General features: G+C 43.7%; 2 protein-coding genes across 12 annotated transcripts in view; one reads left to right on the forward strand and one right to left on the reverse strand.

The window, feature by feature from the left end:
* The window catches only part of NBEA (neurobeachin), a 668634-nt gene that overhangs the window by 191176 nt on the left and 464437 nt on the right, over nucleotides 1–13021 (reverse strand). For all 11 annotated transcript variants that reach the window (XM_077868099.1, XM_077868094.1, XM_077868093.1 and 8 more), the window contains one exon: nucleotides 11202–11338. In XM_077868099.1, coding sequence (XP_077724225.1) covers nucleotides 11202–11338 — 137 coding nt within the window. The remainder of the gene's footprint in view (nucleotides 1–11201; nucleotides 11339–13021) is intronic.
* Nucleotides 6281–9891, forward strand: MAB21L1 (mab-21 like 1). The gene has a single exon (XM_077868104.1). It carries the CDS (start codon nucleotides 7536–7538, stop codon nucleotides 8613–8615), a length of 1080 nt encoding a protein of 359 aa, XP_077724230.1. The 5' UTR covers nucleotides 6281–7535; the 3' UTR covers nucleotides 8616–9891.

The raw sequence follows: 13021 nt of genomic DNA on the forward strand, positions 1-13021 counted from the left end.
GTGTGTGTGTGTGTGTGTGTGTGTGTGTGTACAAGCACAGCTATTTTGCAAACCATAAAAAGAATATACTTTATAAAAATGGTTTAAGATTATTAAGAAAGCAATAACTTCTTTCTTAATAGGCCTGTAAGCATGCATAACATTAACATTTCTATTGTAATTGCCAAATAAAAATATAAAATAGAAAGCATTTAAATAATTTTATATTTTGAGGAAAGAAAAACAAGACTAGTTGTATTATTCCAAGTTGTAAAAAGGCAAAATACTTGAAAGAGCACCATGGTCAATGAATATGTCTGCTCTCCTACAATTGAAGCACTCTTTGTTTGGAGTATTTATAATCATCTAAATTTAAATGACAATGTATATTTATATAAAATTAGGATTAGAAGCATATGCTCCAAGAACGTGTATATGTTAATTAATATTAGCTCTAATAAACTCCTTGGCCTTGTCCCGCACCACTCAAAGGGAGGATTAATTTACTGAACACGTAAAGTACAATGTAATTTAAATACTGAAAGGAGATTCATTTCTCCAGTGACATAAAACTAGTAACATAATCAATATACCTCAAATGTTGCTAATTTCTATGAGGAATCCCAGTTCCTTAATATGTATTTTGATGTGCAAATATAAACTGTATTCGTAAGTCTAATACACACATTCATGCTAGTGTAATAAACATTAGTGGTTCCTTTGAAAAGTTAATCTTTTACCAAGCATTAAGGTGACATATATTACATTTAAACAACTTTTATGTAAAACAAAAATTGTGAACCTATTGCTTGTCTATCTGAAATATCATTTCATACTCTGCCTTTATATCAGTGCTATTGGATTAAAACTAGTCTTAAATTAGAAGCAAGATGAAATAATAAATTCTAGAGGAATAAAGATTTACCATCTAAAGATTTTCTTGACATAAAACATCCAAATGCTTATAAATGAATCTTAAAATTTATGGATTAAAAAGTAAAACCGGGGCAAGGGGAAACTTTTCTGGCAATGGAAATGTTCTATGTCTGTGCCAGACGCTATATGACTGTATATATATATTTGTTAAAATTCAGAGAATGGCACATTCATTTGGGGAAAAAAACATAGAACAGATAGTACTGTACACAAAATACATATCAATAAACCTGACTTAAATAATAAAAACATAGATTTCACATAAAGATAAAATAAAGCTATACTTTCTATTTCATTGGCTTCACAATTTTTATTAGAAAGAGTTCTGTCTTGCAAACTCTTGATGCTCTTCATGCTTTTGATCTAGATGTGTAGATAGACTGAAAAAACACATAGATGAAAAAGTATTAACTACTCATTAGTACTTTGACTTGATATTTTTGACAAATCATGGAAAATCAGGCTTTTTAGAAATAATATGCATTTGTATACTAAAATGTATATGATTAGAATAGTGGAAATAATCCTACATAAGTGGAAATGAAATCATTATTTAGATGGTGTATTCTCAGACGTTTATAATCTCTATATCTATATGTAAAACTATAAAGGAAATTCCTATTCATAAACCAATTACCTTCTTTTTCTATAAAGCATTTATTTTGTTACATAAAATATATATGATAAGAAGTAATAGCTTTTCATTTAATGTAATTATTCTCTTAAATTATTACTCCAGTTGCCGATCATTTAAAAAAAAAAAACAAAAAACTTCGTTTAGAGGAATTGCTTTGTTCATTAAAAAGTAAGCTTCCGAACTGTAAATTAGACATAGAAAAGATTAGACATGCAATCGCTGAATGTTGATTATCTACATACCATACTCTAGTCTCAAGGTCATGTTGAATATTTTCAGTGGCTTAATCACATACAGTATGGAACAGTAATGAGAACTGTGCAGTCCTGGATGACCCACTACAGATGTACAGATTAAGACACTAATTGCATCTGAGTCCATTGTTTTCTTTAAGTGCAATAAAACTGTAATGTGCCAAGAGTACTAAGGCTGTGGTCACATACACAAATGTCTGTGAATCCGCGTGATTTAGGGGTTAAGGAATACCTGGTTTTCATATATTCATTAAGAAAAGAATCGCGTGAGCCCATTTATCTTGTCAAAAAATTTCTATAATATCCAAATGAAAAAGAGAGGTTGAAATCTAACAAAATGAATCTGAATTTTCTACATCATAAAGATGACAGTGACTTTCTGACAGGTCCGTGAGGAACTGGAATATTGGAATCAATACTTTCTCCCTAACACTCGGTAAAAAAATGACCCTAAAATCCTTAAATTTCTGTAAAGAGTTAGAGATCACAGTCTATTTTGAATAAGAAAATTTTTTGGTTGATAGCCTTCCCCTCAAATTCTTAAGTTTACAGATGCAACATTTAAAACATCTTACACCTCCATGTACACATTCAAATGAAGTGGGGAAATGGAGACGATTATGTAAATAACCCAGGCTTTCGATTTCTTTTTCTCCCCAAAGCAACGCTTTGGCCTGAATTACCCAGAATCACTACAGATCTGCAAATCCGGCAGTGGTCACAATTCTTTTAAAGTACTCTTCGAACTTCCATCTTTAATCTCAAAGTTACTTTCTTTCCAACAATAACAAATTTACTGTGGTGGTGGTGGGGGAAGTAGTCCCCACAACAAATGTTGACTAGAGGACCTATATGGGGGGGGGGGGGTGTTGAGCAAAACTGAGGCTGCAGCCCTGATCATTCAGGTGAAGAATTAAGGAAATAATGTTTTGAAGAACTTCAATTATCAGGGTGCTCCAGCTGAAACAGCAAAACAAGGCCTAAACTGTGTCAACAGTGACCTCAATTCTCTGCTTTTTTTTTGTCAAAAACCTGATATTAAAATATAAAATAATTGTTTTTAAGAAATCACTGAAACTTTTGAAGCTCTCAAGCTATTTTGTTTCAAGTATTCTTATACAAGGAGTTACAACTGGAAGAAAGGTAGAGATGCCATCAAATTAGATTACCAGAAAAACTCCCTCTATTTTACTTTATTTAATGTGACACATAAAGAAAACCCTGCACAAATATCTGTCTTTAATTTCTCTAGTGTAAAAAAAGAAATATATTGTGTCTGGCAGAATGAAGCAGATGAAATAGCCTGGGTGCATTTACAAAACGAAGTGGGGGAGGCAGAAATCAGATGCGCACAATGAGCCTTCAAAGCCACTCCAGCAGTAGGGATAAATAATTTAATAAACTCAACTTCATATTCTTTTTATCTCCCCAGTGTAATAAGCACATATTAAAAAAATAAAACTTTAAGTTCATGAATACTTGTGAATAGAAGAGCAGCCAGCAAATATGAAAAAACACAAAACAATATCTATGTGAGCATTTAACATGTATATGCATATTCCCTAACAGATACATTTTTCCAGAGGAAATGGCTTAAATTTATGAACATGTAATTCAAATTTAAACTAGTTTTTTTTAAAAAAAAACACAGAAACCTTGCATTGCTACACTTCTCAACATAATAGTTTTTCTTTAAACCTAATAAGGTGACTATTTATGCATTACATTGTGTATCCCATGTAAATTAAGTAGGTTTACAGAAGAGGGGGAATAAGTTACTTGGGCAACAGTACTTGAGGAAAAAATTATTTTGCCATTATTATTTTGAATGTTTTGAAATGTTAAGGATCACAACATTTAATAGTATTATATTCATTAATGCTACTACATTTATGATAATGGTGTGTTTGTGACTTTTTGGGATTCTTTTCCTAAATGGTGCATTTTAAAATCAACGTTGCCTAGTAACCTAAGTAAATGAAATGAAAAAGTCAAGTTAGTTGGACCTTAAAATCTCAAATATCATTCAAATGTAAGCAGCTCAAACTATCATTAAATCATGAGATTCTTGGCTTTTTTCTTCGATTAGGTCAGTTTTCTTCAATTATCATTCTATTATTAGCTCATGTCAAAGATGCCTGCACAGCATACCACTGAAAACAATTAAGCATTTATATCCTAAAGCATGGGACACACACAAGCTTTTATCCAAGTACCAAGATGATATTTATAGTAAGAAAATAATACAAGTAAGACTGGAATCATTGGAGTTGTTTTATAACTTCCCAATTAAGTAAATAAATTGATGTTAAGCTATCTCCAGGTAGTACATCATCCTGTGAAATAACCAGTTCAATAGGTCAAATGATGTTTCAAAGGAAATTTGAAACTATCACAAAACTATCTCCGGAGCCCAGATGAAAAACGGCCGAATTACATAAAAATACACTATATATATTAAATTCCTCTCCATAGGTCATTTCAATTAAAAAAAAAAATTAAGGGACGGAAAAACACCGTCCTCCAATAGTTTAACCTTCCCTTCCGCAATGAGAGGTGTCCAAGATCACCGAAAGGATTCGGCTACAGAAGGCAATTCATTTCACGTGTTCAGTGTAATAGAAAATCACTGTGTTGCAGCACCAAGGAGCACTTGCACTCGGGTAGTATTCCGGGGCGCCGGGTCACCTCGTGGTCCAGCGGGCGGGGAATCCTGTGTTATGTAAATCACTGTCAGCTCCCAGCGCCGAGGGCGCCGGCGGAGGCGGCCGCAGAGCGCGGGGCCGGTGTCCCTGAAACAGAAGGACTTCACTTCCCTGGAACGTTCTAGGACTCACGAGTTTCTTGGCCCTTTTCTCACCATCCATTTTTCTTCTTCAAAGTGCAAATCGTCAGTGAAAAGGCCCTGGTTACACCAATTAGCTTGCACAGAGTGCTCCGGTGTTTAGCTTCGCCTTAACCCAATTAAGCCGCACAGCGAGCCCCGACGACGCGCCACCTGCGCGCAGCCCCGGCGAGGCCCGCCCGCGCCCCTCGCGCGCGTCCCGGCCTCCGCGCCCCGGGCTTCCCGCAGGGGCCCCAGCGGCCGAGGGCCTGGCGGAGCCTCTCTGCTCCGACGCCGAGGGAGGGCGCGCCGGGCGCAGGGCGGGCGGCCGCGGAGCGGGAAGCCGGCGGGCGGGGGCCGGGGCCTGCAGCACAGGGGGGACCCCGAGGACCCCGAGGACCCCGAGGACGGTAGGGAGTAACGCGCACACAACGGGGGGGAAAACCAGCCAACCACCAGCACCTCCCCCCCCCCCCCCCCGGGGCCGGAGAGGGGTAAGAAGCTGGCCCGGGAGCGCGCAGCGGCGGCGCGAGGGAGAGCGGGCGGGCGCCGGGTGCGGGCCGGAGAGGGCTTTTCCCCAGGGGCCCGCACGTCTTCGCCTTCTGGGCCGCGCGGGCTCTCCGCCTCGGATTTGCCTCTTCTTCCTCTTCCAGCTGCCAAAAGGTAGCAGTGCGTTCACCCGCGAAGCCTGCAAAACGGGGAGGGGTTTGTTCGGGTGTTCCCAGTCCCTGCTCCTAGGGGAATGGAAGGCTCCTGGGGAATAGAGGAGGTGATGCCCTGAGCCCCAAATCTAATGTACTATTTTAAGCTAAATCAGAATCCATCACTCTTGGATAAGGAGAAAGTAAATAATATGTGGCTCTGGGATGCTCGTACCTGTGCAAAATTAATTAATTAATTAATCGAAAGCTGGAGAAAAAAATGTGGGAGCCCTGAACAAGATCTTGTTGAAAGTGGCTCCGAAAGAAAATGCCTACAGACCCTGTTAGTAGGAGTTACAAAATTTTGCTGGAAATACTCTTAATTTTAAAGACATGGCATCTAAATTTAAGGTAGGCAAGAAAAATCTGCCTAGGTTTTAAAACCACTACGTAATCCCTAAATGGTATTTATTTCCTTTCCTGTGCATTAAGGACACAATTGGTATCACGGGGCGGGGGGGGGGGGCGGGGGGGGGCGGCGGGAAACCCAAACCAAAAACATGTTCTATGGAAATCCATTTCCCCCTCCCGTTTCAAGGTTCCAAAATGTAGAAATGTTGATTTCTTTCAAAGTCTTCCAAAATGATACTTAAATTTAAAAAGCCTGGATGACTGCAAATTAGTTTTCTTTCAAAATCTTACCTGATTTTTCCCTCAACCAAATCACATGAAATCATATACGATTGAAAGTCTACTGTCAGGTCACCACTAAGGATACTTGAGAAAGAGGTATATCCTTAATCATACATCAATAAGCAAGCCAGAAACCCTAAACCTGAACATTTTCAGAACAGTTATCTGCCAGTAGGTCTCATCTCTAGGATCTTGCCTTGATTTCACATATGAAAATACAGCTCACTATGAACTCATATTGTAATCATCTCTCCATCACAAAGATAAGTTATTTTTAAAATATTTCTACAATGGGTACAAAACTTACTGTCCTGATTATGTTGGGCAATACTATCAAAGTACAAAGAGGGCTGCAGTTGGGGAGAGGGGGGAGTAACACTAAACATTTTTTAAACATCCTAACTTAAACTGGAGTAGACAACATCTAACAAAGCAATAATTTCCAGATTCCTTTCAACAACTGCAAATGAGGGGGAGGAAAAAGAGATAAAACACGGCGTAATGTAAAAAAGAAAAAAAAAATCCAAACCCACGCTAACATATACAAACATCCCCCAAATTACACAGGCACCGGTCCACCTAAAGCCAACTTGCAGATACATGAAAGAGCAAACTTTCAACCTGCGTTTAAAAAGACCTCAAGGATTAACAGACATTAATTATCTTCCTCTAAACGCAAGTTACTGCCTTTTGTCTTAGAAGACCCCATCTAGTTCACTAATTGATGGATGACCATTAATACACCTGTATTTGCATTTCCGCGGTCAAAAGACAAGCAGGGTTTTCAACACAGAAGAGAACCGCTTTGCCAAGTCTTTTCAAAACGTCAATATGCTTCAATTAATACCAAAGCTGAGAGATTCCTCTTGATTTCCAAAACTGTCTAGGTGGCCTGGGTGGTTTTCTGCCGGCAGCAGCCTCCTACCTTTAGTTTGTGTGCCTACATCCACGAGGGGGGATTAATTAGCCGGGCTGGAGCTGAAGGAGGCTGTCGTGACGAGCCCAGTGGCGATTGGCCGCCAGCCTGCCTGGCCCTGCCTTTATAATTTCCACACGAGTGCATCTGGGCTCTTAGACAAACCAACAGCAGCAGCTTCTGACATATACACACGCACACTCACCCCCGACACACTCAGCACACTTTTCCTCCATCTGATTAACAGTCCAGCATACACAATGATTACGGGAAAGCGTAAATAAATACGGAAAGGGTTGATTATTTTGACTACTGGAAGAGCTCTGCTGGGTCTCAGCGCAACTTTTGTTTTCATTACTGAGAAGGTGATCTCTCCCAGCGTTTCTCTCACACAAGGATTCTTTAAAAGAGGAAGAAAGAGCGAGAGAGGGGGGAGGCCGATCTTTCACTTTAAGACCGTCTGGGCTCAAAGATACAAGGAAGGGGAGCGCGGCGGCTGGGAGCCCAGCGCTGCCACACGTCGGAGAGCCTTTCCCTACATCTCTGAGCGCGGCGGCCCGTTTCTCCACCGAAGTTGGCTCCAGCTCTAGCAGCCGCATTGGATCCCACAGCTTACTGCGAGACTCCGGTGTACAATCCGGATCTCTGCCCCAACATGATCGCGGCCCAGGCCAAGCTGGTGTACCATCTGAATAAATACTACAATGAAAAATGCCAAGCCAGGAAAGCTGCCATTGCGAAAACTATCCGGGAAGTCTGCAAAGTAGTTTCCGACGTGCTTAAAGAAGTGGAAGTGCAGGAGCCCCGGTTCATCAGCTCCCTCAACGAGATGGACAATCGCTACGAGGGCCTCGAGGTCATCTCCCCCACCGAATTTGAGGTGGTGCTTTACCTGAACCAAATGGGGGTGTTCAACTTTGTGGACGACGGCTCGCTGCCCGGCTGTGCCGTGCTGAAGCTGAGCGACGGGCGCAAGAGGAGCATGTCCCTCTGGGTGGAATTCATTACCGCCTCCGGCTACCTCTCGGCGCGCAAAATCCGGTCCAGGTTTCAGACGCTGGTGGCTCAAGCCGTAGACAAATGTAGCTACAGGGATGTGGTAAAGATGGTGGCGGACACCAGCGAAGTGAAACTGCGAATCCGAGATAGGTACGTGGTGCAGATCACCCCGGCTTTTAAATGTACGGGGATCTGGCCGAGGAGTGCTGCCCACTGGCCTCTCCCCCACATCCCCTGGCCGGGACCCAACCGGGTGGCAGAGGTCAAGGCAGAAGGGTTCAATCTCTTGTCCAAGGAGTGCCACTCCCTAGCCGGCAAACAGAGCTCGGCCGAGAGCGACGCCTGGGTGCTGCAGTTCGCCGAGGCAGAGAACAGACTGCAGATGGGGGGCTGCCGGAAGAAATGCCTCTCCATCCTCAAAACCTTAAGGGATCGCCACCTTGAACTGCCAGGCCAGCCCCTGAACAATTACCACATGAAGACTCTGGTTTCCTACGAGTGTGAAAAGCACCCCCGGGAGTCGGACTGGGACGAGTCTTGCCTGGGTGATCGGCTTAACGGGATTTTGCTGCAACTTATCTCCTGCCTGCAGTGCCGGCGGTGTCCTCACTACTTCCTACCGAACCTAGATCTGTTTCAAGGCAAACCTCATTCGGCTCTGGAGAATGCTGCCAAACAAACGTGGCGACTGGCAAGAGAGATCCTGACCAACCCGAAAAGTTTGGAAAAACTTTAGAGGATGATTTAATCAAAAGCCGAAATGTGATCACTCCTCTCAAAGACCTAATTCAGTGTACACTTCCTGTTGGATTCCTATCTACTATTCCACTTGTCAGTGCAAACAACGTCTTCCTTAAAAAGGAGTAACAGTACAATGTTTAGGCATCATCTCACCCACCCCTCCAAGGGGGGAGAGAAAGAAGTAGGGAAAGAGGATGGAGAAAAAAAAAAAAAAACAAAACAAAAAACCACCCCAAACCCACAAGTATTACAAGACTTCTTTGCGACGGATTTCACATCTCCCTTGAAAAGTACACCGTAATATCCGGAAAACAACCCGGCTGTAATGCAAGACCACAGCGAACACTCTGCCTGAGTATCAATGGATTATAGCAATCCTGGTGATTTAGGTGCATCTGTCTGTGAGTAAACACGATTTGGATATACCATCTGAAGGAATGTGTAATGTATATTTTGATCTGTAACAAATATTGTGATCTCACATTGTCTTTGAAAGTGTGGATGTTGGTGTTTTGTGATTTGGTGAACAGAAGTTAAATTGCCGTTTTTTGGATACTTCCAGACGTTTTCCACTAACAAAGATATACCATTTAAAGGTAGCTTTCCTCCTGGTACTTTTACCTGTCTTTGAAAGTGTCTGAACTTTAAAAAGTTTACATTTTGTTTCGAATATAATGCTTGTTCTATTTCTAACATTCCATAAATATACTTGAAATGTTATTTAAATATATTCAAAGAAATCTGAATTCAGCTTATATAATAACGCTTGAATACCTGAATTATATATTTGAAAAATGCACTTGAAATACACTGGATAACTACTTTTGTGATTTAGATTTTAATTTCTGTTGCTGGTTTTTATTTAATTAGAAGCTAATAAATGAAGTAAAATATAAGTTGTCGTGTCTCACTTTAAATTGTTTTCCTATCAAAAGATGGAATGCTCCGAACCCACTTGAGTATTTTAAACATTTTGAGGAGTGTGCTAATGAAATTATTAAAAACAAAACCCCACCATACTGCAGAAAACTCTTTGTACAGCTACAGAAGATAATGGTCTACTTATGAGACTCTTTCTTTTGACAACAGACACATTTAAATCTACCCTTGAAAGCTTACTCTGCTGGATTAGTAGTTCTGTAGCATTTCTGATAACATAAGGCAAAAATATGTCATGAAGGTAAAGACTGAGAGAAAGTGAACTTACAGTCATAGTGGAAGTTTCAAAGTTTGTGTAACTATGCTGATCAAATAAAGATTATTTCTGACCATTCTATGTCAAATCTTATTTAATGCAGTAAGTGTTCCCTCAGCTGAGTAAGTTCATCAGAAATCCGAAATTTCTTTTTACTTCACAGGGCAAGCTAATGATAAAAGCATCAAGACAAACTTTCAATTATTTAAAAAGCAAATACACTACATTCAGATTCGTTTTAAACACTGCATCCTTTGGGAGCAAGAAGTGCAAGAAGTCCTATGACTGTCCTTCCAAGCATTTTAATAGTCAACAAGTGCTGAAAGTGCTAATCACCTATAGGCCTTAAGGTAGATAGTTAATTCAGGCGGGGATAGATTTTAGAATTTCAGTTCTTCTTCTACAAATAGTGTTTTATAATACTTTATATAAAAATTACACCTAAATAATAAAGTTCTGGATCTGTGGGCGCATTTGTCTTTGACTGTTTTCGAATAATTGCTTCTGAGCAATACTGCAAAGAAAGATCTTTGTAAACTGATGCTTGAACGTCTAGCATGGCACTGGATTCTTAACCTCAGGAAAAAAGTTTACAAACTGCACAGTGACATAAAAGTTAAAACAACAACAAGACCGATTTTGAAAGAAAGTGCAGAGGTGGTGTTGCGCTGTCCTAATACCAGATCTTAAGAATCTACACAGTAAGATATCATAAACAAACAATAAATATAAATATTTGTGTATTTCGAATTGTCCAAATTTGTATTTTTCTGGCATTATACCCACAGAAGAACACAAAACATCTGATTGCTAGTATATACTACCTATATACATTTTAAATCAATGCTTCTCAGAGGATCAGTTTCTCTTACTCTTGAATGCACATGTAAAACTCATTCTTACTTCAGGAGATGAGAAAACGCATGTCATAACGGAGACGAATTTATATTTAAAATGCCCCCACCCCAGTTTCCTTACAACTTTTCAATGAATGGTAATTCACATTGCAATGTACACTTTTGGAAACTGAAAGTCATCTTAAGATATTTCAGAAGACCCCTCCCAGTCTTCCCAGGGAGCCTGGGATGCTGCACTCCAGAGACTTTGGAACAATTGGCTTACCTACCAAATCTACTCAAGTGCACACAGAGGCACTCAGGGAGAGACTGTTAAAATGTGCACGCTCTGGGAACACAGGACTTAGAATCATTACTATATTTCCTCGGCCCCGCAAGGTAGGGCATGTGTCATTTCATTCATTTCATTTCCTATGACAAAAATGGAAATGTGCTCCCCTCCCCCGCTGTCATTTAAAACCAGGCAAAATTGAAAACCACTTCCTGCCACAAAAGCCACTAGTACTGTATATGAATTACTCTAACTCACTTTCGTGTCGATCTTCTTGAAGGCAGGATCATCCTCATCTACCTCGAAGTAGATTTCTGTCGTGGTGATGGAGAGAGTCCCCTTGGCCACCACCACAGGAGCGATGAGCTGGGCTGGGGTACTGAGAACCACTGGGCCTGGAAGGCAAGGGCACCGGAGTCAGGCTCAGTCCCTGTGGCCCTCTCCCGCTCCCTCCCCAAAGGTGCCGCAGGTCTTTATTTTTACAGACGCGCTACGAAGTGGTGCCCGTGGACTGCGGCCGGCTTCCTTCGCGGGAGGGAGGGTCGGCTGAGCTCCGGCACCTTGTCTTGTAGCGACAGTAGAGGCCCCGAGAGGTCAGAATACCCGATGAGTGACCCTCAGCGAGGCGGTCTGTAACCCCCGCCTACAAATCCTGCAAATGCCCCGATTCTCCCTTGGAGCAGCACCGGCTTCCGGGAGAGCCTACTGCCCCCGAGACCGGCTCCCGGGGAGGGCCGAGCGCCTCGGCAGCGGCGGACCCACGGGCGCGACCCGACGCGTGGGGGTCCGAACCCGTGAATTGCGCGGTGCTAACGGGTCTGCGCTTTGCGGAAGGCCGATACACGCCGCAGCCACGCACACGAGGGTATTAAAGACGTGCCTTGGGTAGAAAAGAACAGAAATCGTAGCAGTGATTGTTTTCACCGCGAATCCGTCAAAAGTGACGAAATTGTTAGACGCTTGAACAAGACGGCTCTCAGGAAAGCGTCCGAAAAGTACCATCTCTCAACTTTTGAAACTAGAGAGACTAATCTTCGGTAAAAGAGCTTTAGAAAGTGTGCGTCCTGAGGTGCTTACTTCGGATTCCCTCGATTTGAGCTAATGTCGAAAATCCCGCATTAAAATCACATCAACTCAAAGGGGATCGCTTAACTGGCCCTTTTAGGGTCCCCGAAGCGGAGGCGTTCTTTGCTATTCTGTACAGTACAGACAGGGAAATCAGGAATTTATTCCTTTTCTTCCTCAGTTTTCTTTCCTTCTCTGTCCGGTAGCGGGGCGCACCGAGCTCCCCTCCGACTCCGCCCCGCCCAGAGGTCAGGGAGTCCCCGCAGTCCCAGCAGCCGCAGCATAAAGGCGATTAAAAGGCGGGTCCGTCGCGGCCGCTCGGGCTCAGGCCCCTGGCGCGGCTCCGGGCGGCGACACCGGCTCGCACCGGCTCGCCCCGCCACCGCCACCGCCACCGCCACGGCCGCCGCCAGCAGGCCGGGCCCGGCCGGGCGCGCGGGGGCTGCGGAGCCGCTCAGGTTTCGGGGGAGTAGCCGCCGCCCCCGCCGCCCCCGCCCCCGCCGCCGCCGCCGCCGCCGCGGTCCTGCGCCAGGCACCAGGCCCGGCCTTGCCGCCGCGGGAGGCACGCGCAGCCACGGCCGCTCCTGTCGCGCCTCACGGGGCGGGCGGGGAGCAAACGGCGTCGGCGTCGGCCTTCCCCGCGCCGCTGACCGCCGGGTCGGGCCGCGCCGAGCCCTTTCTCTTACAGGGGTCCCCGCTCCGCGCCCCCGGGGCCCGCGCCGGCCGGTAGGGGGGGGCGGGGGCGGGGGGCGGGGCGCGGACTCGGGCCCGGGGTCTCCGCGGCGGCACCGGGCGCGTCTCGCCCGCACGAGGGTTTTCTTTCCAAAGGGCGAGGCGGTCGATCTGAAGCGCCACTTTAAGGGCTCATCAATCTTAATCTAGGTCGCTCAAGTAATTATGCCCGAATCTCTTGTACGATTACAAGTGGATTTGGGTTTCTATTCCCCAGGCCCTCCTTTGTGTTTATTGGAGGGTCTGTGCGCGCCGCGCGGCGCCTCCCTCCCGCCGCCCGC

This window comes from Canis aureus, chromosome 24 (genome assembly GCF_053574225.1).
Source record: "Canis aureus isolate CA01 chromosome 24, VMU_Caureus_v.1.0, whole genome shotgun sequence".
Taxonomy (NCBI): domain Eukaryota; kingdom Metazoa; phylum Chordata; class Mammalia; order Carnivora; family Canidae; genus Canis; species Canis aureus.